General features: G+C 44.6%; 3 protein-coding genes across 5 annotated transcripts in view; all 3 read right to left on the bottom strand.

Annotated features, from left to right (window-relative positions):
* Positions 1 to 26,663, bottom strand: part of DTD1 (D-aminoacyl-tRNA deacylase 1) — a 903,613-nt gene that overhangs the window by 420,823 nt on the left and 456,127 nt on the right. The window lies entirely within an intron of this gene.
* The window catches only part of BTBD7 (BTB domain containing 7), a 643,025-nt gene that overhangs the window by 360,350 nt on the left and 256,012 nt on the right, over positions 1 to 26,663 (bottom strand). The window lies entirely within an intron of this gene.
* Positions 6,594 to 26,663, bottom strand: part of LOC137426715 (uncharacterized) — a 49,879-nt gene continuing 29,809 nt past the window's right edge. For 2 of the 3 annotated variants that reach the window (XM_068115519.2, XM_068115520.2), the window contains exons 7-10: positions 25,545 to 25,716; positions 17,515 to 18,082; positions 10,908 to 11,061; positions 6,594 to 9,290 (exon numbers count right to left, since the gene is read on the bottom strand). In XM_068115519.2, coding sequence (XP_067971620.2) covers positions 9,157 to 9,290; positions 10,908 to 11,061; positions 17,515 to 18,082; positions 25,545 to 25,716 — 1,028 coding nt within the window. In that variant the 3' untranslated portion in view covers positions 6,594 to 9,156. Of the gene's footprint in view, positions 9,291 to 10,907; positions 11,062 to 11,475; positions 11,538 to 17,514; positions 18,083 to 25,544; positions 25,717 to 26,663 lie in introns of all 3 variants that reach the window. The other variant, XR_013623623.1, reaches the window with a different exon arrangement.

The following is a 26,663-nucleotide window of genomic DNA, read 5'->3' as shown; positions in this document are numbered from 1 at the left end:
CATTCACAGAGCAGTGGGTTTGGCAAAAATCATGATACTATTTTCATAAGTCGGAATATTTCAGCACTTCATTTATGCGTCTAGATTATGACACACTAGTATGGGGCATGGTGTGTAGAAGTGCATAATCAGTTGCTACATTGCGAACATTATGTGATATACTAGTAGCCTCTCTCCAGTGTGAATGTTCATGACGATGTACATGTCATAATGTAACAACTTTTAGTTGCCCTCATTGTGATCACAATTGCCACTGCAACGGCAGAGTGATGTACACTTAAGAGCAGCCCTGACACATTTGCATAGTCCCCTACAACCTTTCTGACATCCACATCGCAGCAACTCTGAACAAGACGCCACAGCTTCTGGTAGTGTTGTCCACACCGGTTGCCAGCCCTGCATGGCACTCTTTTGCCAACCGCATGCCTCTGGAGATGGAACTACTGGGGAACGCACAAGGGCCTGTCCCCATACATGTCCACCCTGGTATATCGCCCGTTTTGTATGCTGTAACAGTGCTGCTCCTGTGGGCGGTATAGATTCGATGGGCCTAGCTTTGGTAGTGAAGATGTGCTTCCTGGCTGAGTCGACAGTAGTTTCTGTGCATGTGCGGTCATACAGTAGAACAACATACGTCTCCAGAACAGACATGCAGTCGTCATTGAACTTTGATGGATCCATCGACAAAGTAGAGAATACCGGCGTCACTTCGTCGAAAGACTTCCAAATGGCAAATGCGGTCTTTTTCCCCCTGCCAGCAAACGATGATACTGTATCACAGGCTGTGAAGGCGTGAAGCATAGGAAGTGCACGTGCCTTTCTACTTCCAAGCTGTGAGGCGATATCGTGAGTAGGAATGTACCTGAAATGGTTCCCAGTGCCAAAAGCGACCCACATTTCTGTGTGTTCAAGCAGTGCCACAGTTGAGACGGCCAGGACGAGCACGTCGGTGTCCACAGTCCGTAGCACGATTCTGCGATACCCTCTGTTTATGGCATCGACTGCATGAAGTAGCATTCGCGTGTCCGCCTCTTCGTGGGTACATGGTGCTAGGGATGTAGTGTCCTGGTGAACTCTTGTGCAGAGCACATTCTCACCGCATGTGGTGGAGACGTCCTTCTCCGACGTCAGATGTTCTACAACCTAAGATGGCCAATAAAACAAGCCTGATTAAACTGTATGTCATGACGGATATTGCATATAAAGTGATGTCGGAATTACACTCGGTCGTTATCATCCACATATTTTGAAGTGTATACTCGATGATACGTGTATATGGTTTGCGAAAAACAATCATGCAATACTGGTTGGAGTCTTACCTGGTGTGCCAAGAAGTCGAATACCTCTGTCTTGTTGTCTGCCAATCTCAAGAACTCCTGCCAATTTCCGGGAATCCTGTTGCATGGCGCAACACGCCGCCGAACACCTTTTCCACGGTTCTCTCTCGCAGTGGATTTCAAACTGTCTTCCAGGTACACATCCCAAATGATGTCGAGTCTGCTCACGTTTCGCAGCTGCGCTTTGACGTAAGGGAGAAACACCTGTGTGGCATATTCTTGGAATGTTTTGATGCCGATGGGCTTCAGCATGTTGATGATTGCAGCACCATCCAATATGACGACATCAACTGATGGGCATCTCCACATGATGTGCAGTAGTTCTCGAGACATTCGAAACTGATCATCATCAAAACTGAGCATGACGTCCCGGCCTTGTTTGTATGCACGAAGCCCTGGCATGTTTGCGAGTATTCGATTTTTAAAATCAGTGGAGTGTATACGTCCACTTATTGCAACTCCCAGTTCTGCCAGTCGGTCGGTGTATAACTGTAGAAGATCCACCAGTTTGAAAACAGGTGCAATAGCCTTGTCGCTCAATTTCGTCTCTTCTATGTATCCCATAAGTTCCACCAATGCTATACCATGAGACACTCGGTCAACGTTCTCTTTTTCTCCCTGCTCTGTCTTCCTGCTGCTGGCATTGTACAACTTGACAAGACAATTGGCATGGTACTTCGCTTCCTGGGCCACAAGGTCACGAGAACTGATTTGTGCAATTAACTTTTGATCCTGCAGTTTCAATGCACATTGCCTAACCCTCTGTGTGAGTCGTGGTGTCATTGCTTCATGCAGAGGTATCGCCTCCGTTCCAGCTTCATCACAGAAGAAACACTTGAAATCTTCGAGAGGATCTGTACGTTCAGCCTGCCGTAACATGTAAGGTCCTCCTAGGGTATCGTCAGATGTACATGTAGTAGGTTGTGAAGCTAGCTGAACTCTGGCGAGGCGACTGGCACAGCACTTCAATCGGCATGATTTGTGCCATTGGGCATGATTACGTTCCAGTGTGCTTCCAATACCATCCCCTTCATCAAGCCTACGTATGTCAATCGGTAATGGTTGGTTGCCCACTTCAAGAAATTCGCTCAAGTTTTCACCCAGAGTATCATATCCAACACCAACGTCTGTGCGTTTTGATTTCGCTGGACATTGCAGTGGTTTATCCGAGTGTTCTTGGCATAAGGCACACATACTCCAGTCTATCGGTTGAAATGTGTCTACAGTTGATCTCAGTGTCTCGCCGTGAACAAGTTTGCATTTTTTCCGTGTCGACATAATTCCCGTTCACTCACCGACGAAGAGAAGAAATACAAATTATTCCAACAAGAAACAATAATTCCTTTTTCTTTCCCTTAATTATTGCATGATCCTGCAGTTCGTCACAATGCATAGTATGAAGATGATGATCCAACGAGGTGATGATATACATTCCTCCTGTAGGAGAGTGAGAAAGATTCATGCGAGTGCGAAAGTGCTCGTCCCATGATATATATGCATTTTTTCAACCAAATGATGGTTCCATTGGATTCAGCATGTCTGGAAACATACAAAAGGATACTTTATTTAAGTTTATATGTTAACTATTCACAAAGATACGGCAATTAATAGACATTTTCAATTGCGGCGGCGGCCATTTTGAATTTTCGCACTTTTTTTTTATACTGAATCGAGGCTCGTGAAAGAGCTAAAATTTATGGGCTTCTCGGAAAAAATCCAGCTTGGTACCATATCTCAAGTTAATTAGTACCATCTTGGCATCATATATGCCAATTTTGGTGCTTTTACCACCAAACCCACAATCATTTCACATATCTGCCCCACGAAACAGAAGATTCTTACCGATAAGCTGAGAAAACCTTCCAAATCCATCAAAAGCCATCTCTTGTGGTAAATACGCTTTTGAGATTTCTTAATTAGCATCTTTGAAGTGCGTATACCCAGGTTTTTTTTTGGTTTTTTTTACCACACACAAGTGCCTGCATCCCAGGTATGTAAACCCATTTGCCCCCATCATAATCCGCCATTGCCTATGACTATCCCTCAGAAATGATATGTCTACCTAATAGTAATAGAGCAGATTTCGTATTTATGGCGCCTCTGGGAATTAAACCCTCTGTACAAGTATCTGATGACTTATTAAAGGAGAGGATGGTGCAAGCTTGGACCAGGAGGGTTGTGTTGCAACGTTTGTGTTGTACCGCCCTCGTCTGGTCGACACGGCTTTCAACCCTGTCCGCATCGGCATATTTTGCACTGCATCGTCGGGTCAGCCATCTATTTATGACGTACGCACGGGAGTGTACAGCTCCACCTCTGTAAACATATCTCGTGTTTTCCATACAAAAATAGTCTTGCTTTTGATACTGTTACTGTTAGTAGATTGTGTCTATATTAGGCTTCGTCAGGCAATTTTAGCACAGATTGATTTTTGTTTCCATGTATAATGTGGCTTTGTTGGTGGGGGAGCAGCAGGTGGTGGGGAATCGAGTGAAAATTTGAGAAAAAGAAGAGAAGGGAGGACGAGAGGAGAAAGGAGGACGTCAGTGTCGGAGGAAATGGCCGAGTGAGTGAGTCGTTAGGGTTAGTGGGATATATAAGGAGTAAATCAAGGGAATGGTTGTGTTCAGGTTGTGCTGTCCCAGGTATCTAGAAATATTGATTTTGAGTTGTTGTCGTGGTCCCGGGTTGTGGGTGTTGTAAAACGTCAACATGTCGTCTATGTTGATGTTTATAACCCCAAGCTTGATGTTGGTTTAACAGTTAAGGTGGCGAGCTTAAGATCTTAGGGTCTTGAGTTTGAGCCCCTGTCGTGCCATTGAATAACACTAGGTGGGTTGACGCAGCCTGTGGCCACAAAGTCTAATAAGTTAATCTTTACATCATTATACATACTTGTACTAAGTTTGAATTGAATCACTTCAGCCATTCTCAAGTTATAGACCTATTACAGACTTTGACCTTTGACCTCTTGACCCCAAAATCTATTCAGTTAATATTTACATCATTATACATAAGTGTACCAAATTTGGTCAGAATCTCATCACTGGTTCACAAGTTATCGCGGTAACACGATTTTTACCTAACATGACCGCTGACCTTTGGCCTTTGACCTCGTGACCCCAAAATCCAAGCAGTTCATCTTTACATCATTCTACATAAGTGTACCAAATTTGGTCAGAATCGCATCACTGGTTCACAAGTTATCGCGGTAACACGATTTTTACCTAACATGACCGCTGACCCACTTTGGCCTTTGACCTCGTGACCCCAAAATCCAATCAGTTCATCTTTACCTAATTATACATACCTGCACCAACTTTGACTAAGATCCCTTTAGCTGTTCTCAAGTTATCGCAGTAACGAAAACCTATCACAGACGGACAGACGAACGGATGGATGGACAGCCGGACGGACAACCTGAAAACACAATAAGTCGCCGAAAGCATAAAAATATATAAAACCCTGACAAGTTCAAAGGTGCACAATGAATGTGTAGAATGCAAACCTTCTTTGAAGGTTTTTGTGGTCAAAATGATCAAGGCTGAGATGAGGTCAGGGCCGCCTCTCCAAACATATCTCGTGCTTTCAAAACTGTATGGTCTTACCAACAAACTCTCTGCCTATGGCATCCAAGACCATCTCCATGCTTGGGTTATCGACCTCCTCTACTCTAGTAGCCAACATGCTGATCTCAACGGAGTACTCTCATCTCCTCTCCCTGTCAAGGCTGCAGTGCCACAAGGACTCTCCTGGAAAATCCTCGGCCACTCCTCCTCTTAATCTCTTTGCTGATGACTTCACCCTCTGTCATAATATCCATTGTCATTCAGATAAATAAGCAGGCAGAAGCCTTTTCCTTCTCTGCAGATATTGATATGACCACAAGCTGGTTAAACACTTCGAATATGTCATTATATCCAAAGGAATCTCACACTCCAACTCTGTCTCCATCCAATCGACTTCCTTAACAATCCTCTTGAAGAAGTTCAGTCACTCAAACATTTGAGTCTCACGATCAGCCATGATCTTTCTTGGACAAACCACATAATTAAGGAGGCCTCCAAAGCCAGTCGCCAACTGGGCATCCTCCATCGTGCGGTCTTTTCTTGATACTACACCTGAACTCCAATCACCCACAAGACCTTCATCCACAGCTTGATGGAGTACTAATCTCCCCCTTCAGGCTGGTTCGCCTACCTCGCACCTTTCTTAGCTTGACACCATGAAAACGAAGGTCTCAAAAATCAATGTAATCTCCCACGATAAAACTGTGTCTCTCGACCTATCACTTTCACATCTCAGACAAGTCGCTGGGCGTCAATCACCTCCCTCCATTCTGGTCTTGCAGCCTTCACTCTTTCTGTGCCCCCTCCCCACCCCGGTTTCTGCAGGGTGGTAGCCCCTTCTGGTGAAACTCCAAAAATCCGGGATCACTGCTCACCTCCACTCATTCGTTCCTCTTTTCCCCACCCGTAGAACCAACTTCCTCAGCCTCTTCGATGTCATTATTCCTCCTGAGCTTCAAGTCAGCTGTTCACACCATTTCAGGGCATTCCCCATCCACAACCGTTATCTTTTCTCCCCCTATCAACCCTCCACAAGCCCACCTCCTTCGGGTTTCTAGTTTTTCCTTGTGCTTCGTCATTGGGATTTGGCAGCTGCATCCATCTTGTTCTCCCGGTGTCCTCTCCTTCCTTTCATTCTTCCTCATGTCCCTTATTCCTCAAAGTCTCCTTCTATTTTGTAAAGACAAGGCTGTGGGCTTGCTAAGATGTAGTTAGTTCCAACCAAAGGGCTAGCAAGACAACTGAGAGGGATTTTCACTCGACTTTCACCTATCCAGCACCTGGGTTTGAATGTCGACCAAACTATAAACTGCCGCACACTGGTGTTTCACATGAAGGGCGATCCATTTATTGATATGTGTACCGTCCATCATAACGATGTTAAGCTGAAGACAGCATTGGTCGTCGGTGGACATCGATCTGATCGCAGTGTCCTTTGCGAGTTATCACCAGAATTCTGGAACAAATGAGCAATTCCTGCCAGAATCACTTTGTCGAAGGTCAGGCCTGACCAGCAGGTTTGTAAAAGACTCGGGCCAAAATCTTTCAACGGCCAAACCTCACAAGAATGTGGCAATAATTCTCTGTTGAGTAAGGAGAGATAAAGATAGAGATGGAGGGAGAGAGAGAGAGAGATAGATAGATTCAGCAGTGTATTTTCACATTTTGTGAGGCCGCTCATCTCAGGAAGATTTAACAAAATGGTTTCCTTTATTCATGAATAAGGATCAAGTGATGATAAGAACGTTTTTAAAATACACTGTGCAGCAAAAACAACTCCAGGATTGTGATTGTGCATCTACAAACGTTTTATTGAAGACACTCTCGCTTCATGAGTCCATCGTCCTCTAAAGAAGCAAAACATGCGGTCCTTTTTCGGATATTGAGATTTGAGAGAATTATCCAATTGCCAGTTCAGTACCAGTTCACTGGTAATTCCCTGTTTGTCGTAAAAAAAAAAAAAGGCGACAAAAAGGGTTGGCGGCAGGAAGGGCATCCGGCCGTAAAACATTGCTTCAAAAAGGGGACCAAAAAACAACAACAACCACGGTCCCCGAAAAAGGCCAACCCCCGCTTGCGGGGAAAAATGGCCTCTAAAGGTGTTTTTTTTTTTTTTTAAATCCAATTGCATGCGAGGCGAGACACGCTCTTTTGTTCAAAATCGTTACACCGGTTTGTATTGCACTATTACCTGCTAAACAGGCAAGGTAGAGGCCCGACGTTTCGACCACTTGGTGGTCTTCATCCGGGACTTGTGCGGGCATCATTCGTTAGGAGGGGCCATCACGTGACTACAATAAGCAGATGGTGAGACCGAACGTCATTTTGATCTCTGTGTTCTACCTTATGAACTTACTTCCCATCCTGAAATACTGCACCAGTCAGCCAAAGGGCAGGACTTGCATGCAGGTAAGGCTGCATCACAGTCAGCCGCAAGAAATAGTCTTGGTTTTGGTAGTTAGACGATTGGGTCTTTATAAGGCTTTATCAGGCTATTTTATCATATTGATTGACTCAAATATGGGGCAACACGTGGTTGGTTGTACCTTCAGGCTCATATGGTTATCAGGATTTGAAGATGATGACCATGTGACGTGCATATAGACGTTTTGTGGCCGTTTCTTAAATCCGCTATTGTGTAAAATGTCCTCCATTTTGGTTTATTGTTATATAAGTGTATTCTTTCAAGCAAGCAGTGCAGCCCCATCTCTTGCCATCTCCCATACTGACCCATGATCTTTATTACCCCCATTAACCTTTCCTAACCGAACCATCTTACTTGCTGATATCGGCGTTTCCTCCTTTTTACATTTCCTGTTCATTAATTCCCTTGATGTTTGGTCCACTGTCAGTTCTACCTCGCTCTTCCATAAGCCTCACTCCTGTAAAGAAACAAGTACAAAAAGTTTTAATTAAAACAAAAGCCGCGTCGATGTTACACAATGCCTAGATGCAGCTGTGCCTATAACGTCGATGTTATAGGCACAGGACATTCCTATTGATTCGATGACTTGATGTTATTTTTGTGCAAAGTGAAAATATATCTCGGCAATTTCCCGTGTGTGGCGACGAATTTTTAATATATCTCGGCATTTTCCCGTCTGTTATTTCAGGCGGTGTATGACTGACCATGCCGCGATTTAAAAAAATATATATCTCGGCAATTTCCCGTGTGTGGCGACACGTGAACGAAGCTATGCTCCTCTCTCCACATTATTGTGACGACGTATAAATTAAATATTTCATCGTGACGATTGTCATCAAATGGACGAATTTTTAATATATCTCGGCATTTTCCCGTCTGTTATTTCGGGCGGTGTATGACTGACCATGCCGCGATTTAAAAAATATATATCTCAATGGACTTGAAGTTACAGGCCTTTGAGAATTCATTTCGTTCTATAAAGGGCAACTTTCATCGGATTTTCTTCCCTTTTTTTTCAACCGAGTCTAAAACTATGTTAGCGACTGTGAAAAATGAAATGATACATCGAATTTGATTTGAAATAAAACTGTGTGAGAGAGGAAGACACCACGGGCCTACAAAACAGGCCTCAAAGCTATGTGAGTTAATAAAATGGTGGATATTTGTTTATATGAAGGCTCTCCCAGAATGGGTGGAGCTATGGTTCCCAGAATGGGTGGAGCTTTGAGGTTTTGTCTTCTCTGCAAGAACAAGAAGAACAAGAAGAAGAAGAACAACAACAACAGCAGAGGGCACTCTATGAGCAGCGTCTGCGACGCGGCTAAAAAAAGGTGCAATGGCCTACCTACATATATAAACATGTGTTTAGGAAGAAGGATATTTTACGATGTGTGCCAATATATTACGTGGAAAACTAAAAGACTTTCAAAAACACCTTCTTCCACTTCCACTTCCAGGGGAATTACTAATACAGTAATTTCACATCATCCATTAACTACATATGCTCTCAAAAGAGCTATTTGCAATACATCCCAGGACTTTAGGCAAAATAAAATTGTTATGAAGGTTGTGTTTCATGACGCTCTAGATTGTAGAGCTTGCTGGCAGCTCTAGAGCGAACAGGACCACACACACCTGACATTTGGGCCTGGCTCCTCAAAAATGAATAAATAATCTCTGGAGTAATTTTCACTGGGATAGTCACTTTGGTCTTCAACAACAACAGCATGCACTCATGACATGCTCGATATTAAAAATTGACACCACAAGTTAACCCGTGAGCATTCGGGAGATCTCAATATGATGTGGCACCAGAAACGTGGCATTAGACACCGGAGTAATCCAAGTAATTGCGGATACGTTGTGGAACAGCTAGTGCGTGCAATTGATGCATCCGCTGTTGGCCCAACTGTCCCCGGATTTTCAGTCGGCAGAGGTGAGCCAGCAGCCTCGGGTTGTCTGCAGAAAAGACGGTGTTGGATGAAAATGAGAACTAAACACTGTTGCATCCATGCAAATCAGGGAAAAGGAGGGGGTGCGTGTTCATATACACTGTTCTGCCATGGCTGAACACAAGGTGTTTCCTTCCAGTCAGGAACTAGGAAACTCATAGTATCAGCGACCACTTCTGTTTTATAGATTGGAGGAAACTGACAAGCCACAGTAGTCAGCCTAATCATTCCAGCATCATACTAAAATGTGCAATTTGGTGTCTATCTGGCTGTCTGACTGCAATACATTCGGACGTTACTTCTCCAATCTCAACCAAACTTGGCAGGAGGACTAAGGGTCACATGATGTAGGTTGTCGCGACTTCATTTGCCCACTACCCCAACGGGTTTTCTGCCTTGGGCCAAATCCATGTTAAGGTGTATATCCATGTTAAGACAGCTAATCAGGGCATTTTTCCAAAGGTACTTCTAATAACAAAAGTTATAACAACACGAATGATAATAGCATAATATTAATGTTATTACAAAACACTATCTATATAATAATAGCATAAGGACTCGACTTTGTTATCCCTTTTACACCGCACCCAGTGACCCGATGCCCACGGCACTAATGGATTTACGATCGATGAACCGCGCTCTTTATCTATCACGTACAGGCATACTCGAAAAATCTGAATTAGCCGACGTTGGGGCCCAAAAGCATCCGATTAACTGCCGATACGACGCCATCTTACGACGCCATCGTATTGGCGTCTGCTGGGCGAGGGCGAAGCAAGCCGTCCGCTGATTGGACAGTCGAAGGCGACAGCAAGCTGTCCACTGAGTGGACAATCCCAGAGTGGTGCTATGCCGATTCCTATTACGAATCCATTCATTTTTCAAAAGTATATCGTAGCGTTGTCATTTAAGTAGATTGCAATAAATACGTTGTTCATATACGCACTCTTCATTCTCATCTTTCTTCCTAACTCTTACTCAGACAAGCAAATCCCCTATGCCATCCATAATGGTACACTCTATCCATACACCACATCCTCCCTTCCGTGGATGTTCCATGGGTTTTGGCTAGTTAATATTAATAATATCCCCCCTCCCAAAGGGTTTTTTGCTTCTTGGACAAGCGCTGTGTTAACATTTATAAACAGTACCTTCTTGTGGCGTTTCATGGGGGCACCCCTACCGGAAGTAAAAAAATATTATAAACCACAAACACATATGATTGCCTTTTGAAACAGTCATTACTGCTGTTTAACATGAAACTGAAAGGGAGGAAACCCGATGCTCTTGAGGAATTATATGCTTATCGCGTACCCCACAGACTAACGGACCCAAGCCTAGATCTAGTTTAATCTACATACCCCAGAGGGGATAATAACATGACCGTTGCTGCCGTTTCCATAGGGAGTGGGTGTATAAACAGTGAAAATGAGCCATTTATATTGCAGCAATGAAAACTCTATGAATTGGTTGAAGCTTCACATTTATTTAACAAAAGGCCTTTTACCTTGATCTATGTACATTGATGCTCCCTACTCCTATAATTTAGAGCTTTAACCCAAACCTTACACCTCCACATTCTCTACATGAACATCACAAAACTGATGAACAGGACCACACACACCTGCCATGTCCTGTATCCACACACCACCAGGCTGGGAGGAGAGGAGTTTGCGCAACCCTGCACAGAGACGTATGTTCCCTACAAACTCAAGCAGCAATTTCACAATGGGACCAGCCCATGGCCGCATATCCATGGAATCCAGGACCTCACAGAACTGCAAAACAAAGTAAATCGATTAATAACTTTCCAACCAAGTAATAATTGGATTATTAGCTTTTTTGTATGACTTGTATGATTGTACGGCAGCAGAAACTCTTTCGAATGGAGCTTTACGGACGGAGAAACTGGGTTCCTTTTATATACAGATTGTGGCAACACATTGGCACTCAATATCACATTGTGCCAGTGGCACTCACCAACACATTGGCACTCAATATCACATTGTGCCAGTGGCACTCACCAACACATTGGCACTCAATATCACATTGTGCCAGTGGCACTCACCAACACATTGGCACTCAATATCACATTGTGCCAGTGGTACTCACCAACACATTGGCACTCAATATCACATTGTGCCAGTGGCACTTACCAACACATTGGCACTCAATATCACTTTGGCACTTACACTCTTTTTGAGGTGTGCTGATGTGTTGGCTAATAATAGCAGCTAGAGGGGATGTCCCTCTTCTGTACCAAACAGACACATACAGTAAAACAAATTCATTTAAATTGGCATGGACTTGTCAAAGCTTAATCACTTTCATAATATTTACAAAAATGAAAAAAAAAAATGTTTTGAGAGTGGGAATTTTTCCTCATAAGGACAATTAGCATGGAAAGGTAAAACAAATATTGTAAATTTTAAGTCTATGATGGTGTGACGAAACAATTCTAATGCTCAGGTATGCCACTCTCCGTCTCTCCTCCCCCACCTCCCTACCTCCACCCCTTACACCCTTTTCATGCCATGTTGTATTATTGTTGCTTTGAAGTGTGTTTTAGTTGTGCATGCAACACCATTGTCAAAACAGATGACAATGTGTCAAGAAATATTTGTTGCTTTGTGCTTCCATCAAGAATAAGAAGGGGTCAGTTTGAAATATAACATCACGGGTGCATAGTGCATGGATCTGCCATCATACAAGTCTGCGCTCGGACATGTCCGATTATTCTCTGGCAATAAGGTGTCCAAAAATGTATATAAATTAACTCCCATGCTCTTCTAGTCAAATAAAGCTGCATATAGCATCCGAGGAAAGCTATTAAAGGAAAGCCCTTTGCTGTTTCAAACCCTGCCCGGGTTTTTCTACAGCTATAGACATTCAAAAGTTGCTCATACATTACATGAGAATCGTAATGCTACACGTCGCTCTTTGCCGCTGGACCGGGTTCATCGGGTTCATTCATGTTGACGAATTATTAGCCACAGTATAGACAGAAAACACGCACCACCGAGCCTCATAACCTCATAGCACATGCAATACCAATAGCATTTAACATATAAATAAAAAGACTCAATCACATTTCTCACCTGTAATTGGAGGGAATAACCAATCAGCACTCACCAAATCAATACCCGAGGTGCCTAGGATTTTCAAATAAATAAACTCCCATGCTCTTTTTTTTTTTTTTTTTTTTTTTTTTGTATACAAGATCGAGGCTCGTGAAAGAGCGAACATTAATCACACAGAAAGACAAACAGACACACAAAACAAATAACATCGGGAGCGGTAGACAAGATGGGGAGAGAGGGGGAAGGACACAAACACAACATTTGAGAGCAGGGACCGAGAGACATGGAGACATCGAGAGAACTGTGGGAGGGAGAGGGCTTTGGGGGGGAGGCATGGGAAGGGGGGGGGGGTGGGAGAGGTATAAAACATATGGACACTGCCAAGACTTCCAGGAAAGAAGTTGGAATTTCAAACAAGGTGGATCTGGGGTGAATTAGTGGGGGTAGAAAAGATCAAGGTTTTGGATGGGGGAAGATAAGAGATGGTGGTGAACAGCTGTTTTGAAGACCTGGAGGGAGGAGTGTGATTGAAGTGAGTGTGGGAGTTTGTTCCAGAGGCGGGAGAAAAGAGGAATGAAAGAGTGAAGGTGAGCAGAGAGCCGAGATTTCGGCAGTTTAACCATCAGAGGGTGGCTGGCAGATCTTGTGCGACCTGTAGGAATATTTGGGGGACAGAGCACAGAGAGAGCTGGGGGAGCAAGGCCGGAGAGGCCTCTTTGGACTCTTCTGTCCAAAGAAAGCTGCATAAATCAAACTTTCTTGATGTGGGACAGGCCGCACAGCCTGAAGGCAACGGATGACCAATGAGAGTGACCAGCCACATGCCTGGAAGGCAAATCTGCCAGTGGCACTCACCACCTATGGGCCATACATTGGCATTCCTCACCTATGGGCCAAAAAGCCACATTTTCACATGCACGAGGGAGTTGAGATGAAACAGTACATTACATCAGACATCTCTTTCTCTCTCTCTCCCTTTCTCTCTCTCTCTCTGTCTCTGTCCCTGTGTCGCTTGTGGAATAAAGACCTCTGAGAGATGATGAGCGTGTCTCCTCAGCAGGATTCTCCCACCCATTGCCACACCAGCCCTGTGCAACACCAGCTTGCACAACTATGGGTCATCCTGCAGCCAAGACTAGTTCTAAACACTCAAGTCCTCACCTGTTTGCCCCTTTGTTCTGATTTGAATTTGGTATTTCGGCGCATAGCTTGGATGGGGTTTGTTACATTCTTGAATATAAGTTTGCGTACCCCCTTTCTTTCTTACCTATTTGTGTCTGTCAGAGCCATCAGATCTATTCCATATATGTATTGCTTTTCCTTATCCCCTGTATTGCATTTGTAATCATCAATTATTTGTGAAGAAACATCTTCCTGCCCTCTCGCCTTCCCACACATGAGCAAAGGCCAGTTTTGATTAGCATTTGAATGATCCTTAGGGGACTGTGAATTGGCAAATAAATGCAGTGTAAATTATTAAAGTAATTCAATGTGAACTCAGAGATCGTTTGGTCATTCATGAATGTCTTCAGACCTTCGGCTCAGAGCGTCTGCATTAGCTGGCTCCATGATGCGACAATATACACGACATGGCCAAATGTATGTGGACACCCGAACATCACACCCGTATGTGCTTGTCGAACACCTCATTCCAAAATCATGGGCATTAATATGGAGTGAAAGACACCTCCTCTCCTCAGTGAAAGACACATGAAAGCCCGCTTGGAGTTTGCAAAAAAGCACCTAAAGGACTCTCAGACTGTGAGAAACAAGATTCTGTGGTCTGCGGAAACCAAGATTGAACTGTTTGGCTTCCGTCTGGCCACTCTGCCATAAAGCCCAGATCGGTGGAGTGTTGCAGTGATGGTTGTCCTTCTGGAAGTTTCTCCCATCTCCACACAGGATATCTGGAGCTCAGCCAGAGTGATCATCGGGTTCTTGGTCACCTCTCTTATCAAGGCCCTTCTCCCCCGATTGCTCAGTTTGGCCGTGCGGCCAGCGCTAGGAAGAGTCCTGGTTGTTCCAAACTTCTTCCATTTAAGAATTATGGAGGCCACTGTGCTCTTGGGAACCTTCAATGCCGCAGAGATATATTTTTTTGTAGGGCTTCCCCAAATCTGCACCTCGACACAATCCTGTCTCTGAGCTCTGCAGGCAGTTCCTTCGACCTCATGGCTTGGTTTTTGCTCTGATATGCATTGTCAGCTGTGATACCTCATATAGACAGGTGTGTGCCTTTCCAAGTCATGTCCAATGAATTTTATTTACCACAGGTGGACTCCAATCAAGGTGTAGAAACATCGCAAATATGATCAAGAGAAATGGGAGGCACCTGAGCTAAATTTCAAGTGTCATAGCAAAGGGTATGAATACTTATGTAAGTGTGATATTTCAGTTTTTTCTTTTTAATAAATTTGCAAACCTTTCTAAAACCCTGTTTTCTCTTTGTCATTATGGGGTATTGAGTGCAGATTGATGAGGGAAAAAATGAATTAAACGATTTCAGCATAAGGCTGCAACATAACAAAATGTGAAACAAGTGAAGGGGTCTGAATACTTTCTGAATGCACTGTATATATACAGTCACGTGAAAAAGTAAGTACACCCCATGTAAAGTTTTGACTTTTTCAACATATTTCAACATACAGCTATTTGATCTTCATTTCAACAATATTGATAGATAAAGTTGATATAACATAACAAATATCATGAAACATTTACATTTTGTTGTCCATTATATAATTTAAATAAACATAAATGCAAATTTCGCATGTGGAAAAAGTAAGTACACCCCTACATTTATCACTACTTCAAATACCTAAAATTAGAATCAGGTGCACCAGCTCAGGTGCAAATGATTAGAACATCGTTAGAGAGGATCTTGGAGGACCATGTCTTATTTAAACCTCAGACATTTAGTTTGGTTTGCTCTTTGTTGTTGAAGTGTGCGGCGTCACCATGCCTAGATCAAAAGAGCTCTCTGAGGCCTTCAGAAAGAAGGTTATAGATGCCTACAAGTCTGGGAAGGGATTTAAAAAGATCTCCAAACAATTTGAAATCAATCATTCGACTGTCCGGAAGATCATGTACAAGTGGAGAAGATTCCAAACAACTGCCAACTTGTTCAGGCCAGGCCGCCCCAGCAAGTTCAGCCCCAGAGCAGACCGCAAGATGGTGAAAGAAGTCTCTAAGAACCCCAGAATGTCATCACGGGACCTACAGGTAGCTCTTGCCACTGTTGATGTCAAAGTGCACGAGTCTACCATTGGAAAGAGGCTGCACAAATTTGATCTACATGGGAGGTGTGCCAGGAGGAAACCTTTGCTGTCCAGAAAGAACATCAGGGCAAGACTAAAGTTTGCCAATGAACACCTAGTCAAAGACCAGTACTTCTGGAACAATGTGCTCTGGACAGATGAGTCAAAGGTAGAGCTATTTGGCCACAGTACCAGAAGACATGTTTGGCGAAAACCAAAGACAGCGTTTGACCACAAGAACCTGATACCAACTGTAAAGCATGGTGGTGGAAATATTATGGTTTGGGGCAGCTTTGCTGCATCAGGGCCTGGGCAGCTCACCATCATGGATTCCACTATGAATTCTTCATGGTACCAGAGGGTGCTTGAGGATAATGTGAGGCCAGCTGTCGGAAAGTTGAAGCTCAATCGAAGGTGGACCTTGCAACATGACAATGACCCTTAACATACCAGTAAATCCACCAAGGAATGGCTGAAAAGAAAGAAATGGAGGGTTCTGGAATGGCCAAGTCAAAGCCCGGATCTAAATCCCATCGAGATGTTGTGCGGGGATTTGAAACGAGCTGTGCATGCAAGAAACCCCTCAAACATCGCACAGCTGAAAGAATTCTGCATGGAGGAGTGGGCAAAAATTTCTCCCAGTCGATGTCAGAGACTGGTAGACAGTCATAAGAAACGCCTACTTGAGGTTGTTTCTGCCAAAGGGGGCAATACCACCTATTAGAGCCAAGGGTGTACTTACTTTTTCCACATGCGAAATTTGCATTTATGTTTATTTAAATTATACAATGTACTACAAAATGTAAATGTTTCATGATATTTGTTATATTATATCACCTTTATCTATCAATATTGTTGAAATGAAGATCAAATAGCTGTATGTTGAAATATGTTGAAAAAGTCAAAACTTTACATGGGGTGTACTTACTTTTTCATGTGACTGTACATATATACATATATTTAATTTTTTATTTTAAAGGATCTTCTGGCTAAACAGTTGCATAGGCGGGACCTATTAAGCATGACTTTAGCAGAGCTACAGCCCCATACATTTCCGTCAGATTGCACATCAACCAATACTGGGAAGATTATTTTTTTATGGACCAGTCCACCCCAGAGATAATTTTATAGGCCAGTCCCATTATTGGCTAAAGTATAATCTTACAGAGATGTCGGGGGATGTTGCTCTGCTCAGCTCATGCCTAATAGGTAGTGCCTCTGCAACTGTTTAGCTCGAAGAGTTTTTTCTATATTGTTCCTGGCTGCTTCCAGAACTCTTTTGTGTACCTTAGACAGGTTAAGTGTGGCAGACATTTCCTGTTGGTCACGGTGCATGCAGCAATAGCTGTTGTGGCACTTGCATCCTGGTACCCACTGCAGGGATGGGGTCTGATCTCGACTTAACACCTTGTAGGGTTTGACTAGTCTCTGGGGAGGAGCTTCTGCTCCATGTTGGCAAGAGTCATGGGGACCTGCGCATATTGATTAGGGGTTCAACTATATCATCATGCATTCTGGCCCTTTGGGGTTAGGATGTGTGTGCTTGATAATTGACTACATACTTCAATCTTTGGGCTGAGGTGCATGTGTATGCTTATGGGACAGTTTTGTTGACTTTGTACCTTTACTGTGGGGTCAGGGTGTGCATTCCAAACTATCATATTTTGAGCCATGCACACTACACCAATCTCTGCGCTGCTTACTATCTTGCCATTCCTTTTGGAAAGTTCAAGGTAGCACAGCAGCACACAATGTCCAAGTTTATCTGACTCCTTCTGTTCTCCCATTTCGGTTCTTTTAGAGTTTAGACCATGGAGTCAGGTGTTGAACAAGTGGAATAAACCATCATGCTGAGTAAAATAACTGCACAGGTCCATCACTGACATTTCCTTACCTGCATGACTTGCAGTGGGTTACGAGGCTTGGGCTTTGCTTGACTCACATCCCTTTCTGAGTGATCATCCTCCAAATGTGCAGTTGATTCACCAGAGCAAGAGAAGCAGGCACGAGCATTGCAACCAAGACGCAACAGAAAGTGCATAGTGTGCAGGTCCATGGTGCAGAACATGAGTGCAGGCGGAAAAGCAGTGTCATGTCCTGTTACAGCCTGGTTCAGGTCTGCTCCATAGTCGTGAAGTAGGCAGACCATAGCCAGATCTTGGCGACGCACAGCCACCAACAGTGGTGGCAGCGGATCCAGAACTGGTTCGGCCCCTGCAGATAGTAGCAGCCGGGCGGCATGCTGATCACCTTTTGCTACAGCAAACATCAGTGGGGTCACACGACGGTCTTCATAGAGCATCGAGCGATCTGGAGATAGGAGGGAGTTTGCGGAGAGCCCAGCACTCAGAAGCATAGCCAGTAGGTCATGGTGAACATTTGCAGTTGCCAGGTGGACGGGACTCAGCCCACTCTTCTGAATTATGTCCCGACAGGAAACTGGCAGAAGCAAGGACGTCACACTGACAAAGAAAGGTCATTAGAGGGGGCGCTTTGAATAACAACAACAATAATAATCGTCATACCTTAGTCTTAGTGCATGGGGCACTCATGCATCGGCTTCGAAAAAAAATCAAACATATCTTGTATTCTTTGATACAGAATCTTAATAATACTTTATAGTTAAAGACAAAACAGCTGTGAACCTGGGAAATGTCTACACACAGAGCTGGGAACGCTTACGAAAGTGACATGTGTTACGTGTCCCTCCCCGACCTCCTGGTCTCGGTATACCTCCGAACCCCGGGAGGAGCCACGGCAGAAAAATATGTTATTCCGTGTCGACATCAACATGGAAACCACACCAACAGTTATCTACAAACAAAGAATATATTAAAAAAAACACACAGGAATAACGATACAACAATGATAGCAATCCCCCATACAATCAATATCTCAAGATGGTACCATCTTCTCCAGTAACCTAACCCAAACTCACTGCGCTCCCAGTGAATGAAACAGCACACTCCTCAATGTCTCTACAACTCAGAGGGGATCCCGGCGAAGAGGCGATGAGGCGAGCAAGGAGGTGTAGGAAAGGCATGGACCGTCACGTGTTCCAAACCAACACAAACTGGCGGTGGACAGGGAATCCCAAATACGCGATCCAGACATGCACATTCGCCGTTCAACCAACGAACCGCAGTGCAATCTTCAGTCGCCGCTTTAGTGCACAGCCATCCCCGGCAAACCACCGGAGGGCGAGACCAGCGGACGCGGCAAAACCTTTCTCCGCGAATGACGCGCGAGGTTCCAAAATGGCGGACGGCTCTTACTCGAGCCGCAGCCTCTAGGCGAGGATTCTCTGGAATCTCACACTTGTACCTGACTACGCAGGCTTTTCCAATACTCTAGCGATAACACCGATCGCACGGTTCTTTTCACGTACTCAAAGTTCCCTCGACGCCGTTCGCTCGACCACGCTCGCAACGGAGCTTCAAGACACGTCTTTTCACTGTCCTCATGTCTTCTTCTTCTTCTCTCTGTCGTCTTCCGGCTTCCTGTCTCTTTTTCCTGAGCGCTTTTAACCTTTTAACCACAATAACCATTTCCCTTAAACAACAATAACCATACTACTTAGAACCAACCATAATAATAATAACAACAATAATAATTAGTGCCGAATCCGTAACACTTCCCCCCCTCAAGAAAGAAAGTTTGAACACAGCGAAAACTTTCTTTGCAGGCAAATTCTTGAAACCAACAAAAGTAAACTCACAACCCAAATCATCAATTCCCGTGAGCCACAATACTCAATATCTCCTCAAAAATAAAGCAACAAACTTTCACACAACCCACAGAGCTTTCCAAAGTTAATTCACTCTGGACAAAGCATCAACATCGACATTGTCCCTGCCCTTTACATGTTCAATTTCCCAGTTGAACCCCTGCAAAGCCAAACTCCATCTCAGCACCCTCTGATTTTTCACTTTTAGTTTCTTTTGAATGAAGGTTAAGGGGTGGTGATCAAAAATCCAAAGTCAAGCAAATCTACAGCACTTTTTCTGGGAGGCCGAGCTGAGAGCCAGGTTCCATGGTGGTTGGGTGGTGAGGCCTGGAAGTATTCCCTACATTGACGCCTTTAGGAACGTGGAGTTCACGGTTAATCCATGTAGGAAAGTTCACTACATGGACGCTTTTAGGAACGTGGAGTTCACGGTTAATCCGTGTGGGAAAGTTCACCACATGGACGCCTTTAGGAATGTGTAGGAATTCCGTGTAGGAATCTTGGCTCGGCTGCTCCGCAGCATTCAGTGCTTCAACTCTTCCGAACTTTCATAATAATCACGGTTGGACCGCTTGTCACTGCAGTCACATGAACAGCGGTCTCCTTCCCGGCCACTACTCTGATAATCCTTCCTTCGGGAGCTGCCGTAACTCTGGGAGACTCCATAATAATATCGATTGCGGCCACCACCAAAACTACTACTCCGTTGTCCTCCTCTGTAGCCCCCTCGACACCTATGAAATGCCTTCCCTACTGTTATGGTCCGACCCTCCAACTCATTGCTATTCAGATCCTTTTCTGCATCTATGGCGTCCTTTGAGTTTTCAAACGTGACAAAGCCAAACCCTCTTGACTTTTATGTCTCCCTGTCCTTTATCAGCAGCACTTCCAGAAGCGGTCCATATTTGCTGAAAGCAGACTCCAGAACATCTTCCTTTGTTTTGAAGTTCAGTCCCCCTACAAAGAGCTTGCCAATATTGCCTCCATCCCTGACTTGCGTGTGCTGACACTTCGTTTCAGGGTACTTCCTCTTCTCTTCAGGGTGCTTCCTACTAGGCTTTTCAACAAACATCGGGTTCCCAGAAACTTGACCACCGGCCAAATCATTCCCGATAACAAAAGATACTCCCTCTACAGGAAGAGTGGCTTGTAGACCTACGGTGACCGGTCCTGACACCAAATCAGACTCCAAATGGATGACATGAAGTGGAGCTCTAACACAGCCACCAATCCCCTGTAAACGAACACTATCACCAGTTGCCGTCTCCTCTGACAATGGCAAAATGCCTTCAAGCATTAAAGATTGATGTGCTCCTGTGTCCCTCAATACCCGAACAGGTCTCGGGTTAGTCGAGTCTCCATCCAGTGACACAAACCCCTCTGAAATAAATGGTTGGTAACCCTTTTGAGGGCGATTTCTCACATTTGCCAATGCATTCGGAGATGTACTAGTCGAACTCCGCTCCTGATTTTCCTTTCCCAGAGCGTAACAGTGGGACATCAAGTGTCCACTGTCCAGGTTTATGGCAAAAAGCGCAAGTAGGCCCGGAGGAGAACCTCGTGGTCTGCCTCGAGCCCCCCGGAGGATAAGTCTGCCTTGGAACTGTTGTCTTCTGATTTCTAGAAGTCGTGGTATCAGAGTGGTCCTCATAGTCATCTCGAGGCCGCCCCCATTAATTTTCGTTCTCCACTCCTGATGTACCATAGCTCCCCTGGCTAGGTCTAGGAGAGAAGTTAGGTTTGTGGAACCCCATCCTGTGTGTTAAGGCATAGTCATCTGCCATGGTTGCTGCCTCATACAACTTTGGTACTTTCCTTTCCTCCAGATGTACTTTAATGACCTCGTGGACACACTGTTGGAATTCCTCCACCAGGATCAATTGTCGCAATAGTTCGAAGTCTTTCCCAACCCCTTTTTTAATCACACCACCGATCAAACATGGTTTCTTTCATTCTGGCAAACTCCACATGGGTCTCACTCTCCCTCTTCCTGGCATTCCGGAATTTTTGCCGGTAAGCTTCAGGGACCAATTCATAGGCTTTGAGGATGTTTTTCTTCACTATCTCATAATCTGCACATTGGTCAATCGGTAAAGCCGAATAAATATCTTGAGCTTTACCCACCATAACACTTTGCACTAACATGGTCCAGGACTCCTCAGGCCATTTTAGCAGTTGAGCCACTTTCTCAAAGTGTGAAAAAAAATTGGCTACCTCCTTTTCATTGAAGGGTGGAACCAGCCTCACATGTCTGCCAACATCCCAGGTGTTCTGACTCGGTGTCGAACCAGTCGGCATGGATGGTACCTCTCCCCGTTCTTTCATTAAATCCAGCTCCTTGAGTTTAATTTCCTGCTGAAGCGCCATTTCACGTTCCCTTAACTCCCTTTCGGCTTTTTTCTCCTCTGTTTTTTTCTCTTCTAACCTTTCCTGGAGTTCTCTTTCAATTCTCCTTTCCTCTGCTTTTTTCTCTTCTAACCTATCCTGGAGTTCTCGTTCAACTCTCCTTTCCTCTGCTTTTCTCTCCTCGAGTTCTCGTTCCTGTCCTGCTCTTTCCTTTTCTGCTTTCCTTTCCTCTGCTTTTAACCTTTCCTGGCTCTGCAATTGCATCTCCAGTTTCCTGAGCTCCACATTTTCTTGTTCCTCCGGTAACCAATCCAAGGCTACCTCTTTCCATGTTCCTACTCCCACCAGAGATTGTATCACCACTGTCTGCATCTCTGCCTTCTTCATATTAGTTCGGACCTCCAAGCTAAAATGTTTGGCCAATCTCAAGAGTTCCGATTTTACTAATGCTCGGAACTGTGCCTCACTAGGGGTCGCTGCAAACTTCTCTGCATCAAACTCCATGGTGACTATTGTTAACACCTGTTAACCTTCACACAAGAAATTTCAAAACAATTTTTTCTTTGGAAAAATTTGGGAATGCTGGGAAAAGTTCCAAATTTGGGAATTCTGGGAATGTTAGGGAATTCTTTCCCGGACTAAATTTAGGGAATTTTAGATCCCGGACGAAGACCCAATTTCGAGCCCCCGAGTCAATTGGACGAGCCCCCAATTTCTGTTACGTGTCCCTCACCGACCTCCTGGTCTCGGTATACCTCCGAACCCCGGGAGGAGCCACGGCAGAAAAATACGTTATTCCGTGTCGAAATCAATATGGAAACCACACCAACAGTTATCCACAAACAAAGAATATATTTTTAAAAACACACAGGAATAACGATACAACAATGATAGCAATCCCCCATACAATCAATATCTCAAGATGGTACCATCTTCTCTAGTAACCTAATCCAAACTCACTGCGCTCCCAGTGAATGAAACAGCACACTCCTCAATGTCTCTATAACTCAGAGGGGATCCCGGCGATGAGGCGATGAGGCGAGCAAGGAGGTGTAGGCAAGGCGTGGACTGTCACGTGTTCCAAACCAACACAAAGTGGCGGTGGACAGGGAATCCCTAATACGCAATCCAGACGTGCACATTCGCCGTTCAACCACCGAACCGCAGTGCAATCTTCAGTCGCCGCTTTAGTGCACACCCATCCCCGGCAAACCACCAGAGGGCGAGACCAGCGGACGCGGCAAAACATTTCTCCGCGAACGACGCGCGAGGTTCCAAAATGGCAGACGGCTCTTACTCGAGCCGCAGCCTCTAGGCGAGGATTCTCCGGAATCTCACACTTGTGCCTGACTATGCAGGCTTTTCCAATACTCCAGCGATAACACCGATCGCACGATTCTTTTCACGTACTCAAAGTTCCCTCGACGCCGTTCGCTCGACCACGCTCGCAACAGAGCTTCAAGACACGTCTTTTCACTGTCCCTACGCCTTCTTCTTCTTCTCTCTGTCGTCGTCTTCCGGCTTCCTGTCTCTTTTTCCTGATCGCTTTTAACCTTTTAACCACAATATCGATTTCCCTTAAACAATAATAACCATACTACTTAGAACCAACCATAATAATAATAACAACAATAATAATTAGTGCCGAATCCGTAACACATGGAAGACTTGCGGCATATGAGAGTGTGTGATGCAGCACTCACTGTGAGTGCAACTGAACACATCATCAGGTACCATGCTCTAGTCTACACAGAGGATGAGTTCTGCCAAAGCAGATTATTGGCTGGGGTTACAATGCTGAATGGGTTGCCTCTCCGACACCAGTATTTTGTAATTTGTTCATGGTGTCTGCGAAAGCTTGCCTACTCTTCGTGAAGGACACTCTAGGATCTTTAACGTCCACTAACTAATGCCAGCCGGCAGACAAGACACCCTGTTTAACGTCTATCTGAGGTATGACACACACATTGATGAATCACCCTGTCTGTGAAACAACAGGATGACAGTTTGTGGCTGGGTTGGGATTCAATCCCAAGTTAGACAGGTTATAGGTGAGTGTGCTTACCTAGAGGCCCCTGTCAGCCTTACAAGGAGAAGAGTATAGCATGTATAAGCAGACTGGCATGAAGAAGACTGTTCTCTGAACCAAATGCATGTCATTGCAATACCTTTTCCGGAAAGACGACGACATCCCAGGTCGTTTTTTTTTTTTTTGCTTTCTTCAATCGCAGATGGACATGCCATTTCATGATCCTTGTAACTCTCCTTATACTCATAAGGTAAACGTTCCTTAAATAGCATGATAGTTTGCCACTCTTGTGGGGATGCAAATCTCACTCAACTGTGTCATATGTGATTAAAATGTTTGTAAGCGGAGAAAATAAAGTGACCTTGTGCTAAGAATGCTATTCTGAAGATTACACTTTGGTTAGGACGCCATGCAGGTAAATGGCAAGCTGGGAATAACATGGTGTTTTGAAAACTTCCTTTTGCGGTGACAATTGAAGCAATATTAATCTACTACGACAGTACTACTACTACTGCTACAATTACTTCAATGGCCCCAATTATTCCCACCTTCTTTGGGGTCGGCTGGGGAAAGTTTAAGATCTGCTGATTCAGGTCTGCTCCATGGGCATACAGTAGGAAGACCACAGCCAGATGTTGGCGGTGCACAGCCACCAACAGTGCTTGCAGTGAATCCCGACCCGGTTCAGCCCCTGATAGCAACCAGATGATGTGTTGATAATCTTTTACTCCAGTAAACCTCAGTGGAATCTCATTTATCTGGAGATAAAAGGGAGCTTGCGGATAGGCCAACACTCATAAGCATGGTGGGTAGGTCATGGTAAGTATTTTCAGCTGCCAGATTGACGGGACTCGGCGCACTCTTCTGAATTAGGTCTCACCAGGTAACAGGCAGAAGCTCATCTATTGGACTTGCTCTCATCTCTGCGGTCCTCATACATATCATCTCTAGGGTTTAAATATAAAGCCTAATGCCATTGTTTACCTTTTTATTCGTGACTCCCAGGTCATCTAACCTTCTTTCAAAAATCTCCTCCTTAGGATATACTGCAAGCTTTTTGCTGGCACTGTCCTTGTACATTGATCACACCTATTGTGTACACCTCCAGGTGTCATATATATGTATATATATATTGCCACATAGCCCTCACTTTTATTACCATCCACTATCAAAATGTGCTCAATGAAGCAATGCGATGCTGAATGTCAAAGGAAGGAAGAACCTGATCATCAAATAGGTCAGTCGTGAATATGAGACTTTGCTTTGTCCTGGATTTTGAAGCTTCGAGATTGAGGCGCAGTGTGGTATAAGCCATGAGCATGCCACAGGCTTTTATCAAGAACCTACCTCTTGTGATGAATGTCCTTAACTCTGTGATACTGATGGTGGACGATTATGTGGTTAGGGACAGTGGGATGTCTTCGAGGTATGTGCACTCATCCGCCTTTTAGCTGTGTAGCTTGGGTTTGAATGTCGACCCAGCTATAAACTGTCACCCTGGTGTTTTGCATGCAGAGAAAGGCATCAACGTGTGCACTGTCATTTGGAAGGATGTCAGGCCACATGACCCATCTGCTAGCACTGGGGGCATTGGTGGACGTTAAAGATCCCACTGTGTCTTTTGCGGAGTGTAGGCGACTTAATGCCAACATCTGGGCAAATTTCAAATTCCCACCAGTCCAACGCCAGACCTGACCACTAAGTTGTTGAAAGACTTGTCTATTATCGCTGAATACGGCAAATCCCACAAGATGGTGAAATTCATTGGGGCCACGAAAGAAGCTAGAAGATATATTATGGTGTGATTAGAATAATGGCTCACTCTTCACAGCCACTCTTAGAGGCGGCATGCAGCGGCAGGAGACCTTCCATGGTAGGGAGGTTGGGGTCTGCTCCCTGCTGGAACAGGAACACCGCAAGGTCATCATGCCCATTTTTGCATGCTTCGTACAGTGCTGTGGCTCCATCCTTTGCCTTTGTGTTCACATTCGCACCTACAATACAGCGAAAGAAGCTCAATGGGCCACAGGGACTTCAATTTCAACAATAACTACACAGAGGAAACACCAAAGTGTGAAAGATGATATCATTATTTGCTGCAAACAGAAAGTAGAAAGGTGTCTTTAGTGATGAAAGCAGTATTAGGATTGGCTCTGGTGCAATACATTTGTTATATGTATATATATATCTATATATATATATATATATATATATATATATATATATATATATATGGTCTAGGCTTGTGGAAGAGCGAGGACACAGAACAGATCAGGACACAACATAACAAAGGTAACAGCAGGAGAAAGGAAAAACGGCAATATCAGGGTGGAGGGAGAAGGTAGATGGAGACGGATAAACAAGGGATGCAGGTAATGAGGGGTAGGGGAGAACGCAAAGGGTGGATAAGATGGATACATAAGCAAAATTTTGGGAGGGGTGGGAGTGGTTTAGCAGGTGTGGAAAATATAATAGCTTTAGATAGGGGATGACCTGAGATGATAGTGAACAGCTGTCTTAAAGACAGAGAGAGAAGAATGAGATAGACGATAAGTGGTTCCACAGCCAGGAAAAGGTGGTTACACAGCCAGGAAAAGAGAGGAATAAATGAGTGGAGGTGAGCAGTGGTTCTGGACCTAGGCAGTTCCAATCGGAGGGGATTGCTGGGGGACCGTGTGCGTTCTGTAGATAGATACCTGGGGGGTTGGCGAAGTGATAGGCCCACAGATCGAGCCCCATTGCAAGAGATTCCAATGATCTTGAAAGCCCTGGTTTCGGTGGGGTCAAGCCGAGCAAGCTGTGAAGCAGAGGAGCCAGCCCAGAGGGCAGAGCAGTACTCAATAAAGCTGCAGCTGAAAGCCCTTTAGGTGGATCGGAGGACAGGTGTGCCAAGGAAAGACTTTACATGACGGAGGATGCCCAGTCAGCGTCTCGCCCTGGA

Source organism: Myxine glutinosa, chromosome 5 (assembly GCF_964187855.1).
Source record: "Myxine glutinosa chromosome 5, kmMyxGlut1.1, whole genome shotgun sequence".
NCBI classification, from domain to species: domain Eukaryota; kingdom Metazoa; phylum Chordata; class Myxini; order Myxiniformes; family Myxinidae; genus Myxine; species Myxine glutinosa.
The sequence above is the reverse complement of the archived record's forward strand: the minus strand, read 5'-3'. Positions and strand labels throughout refer to the sequence as shown.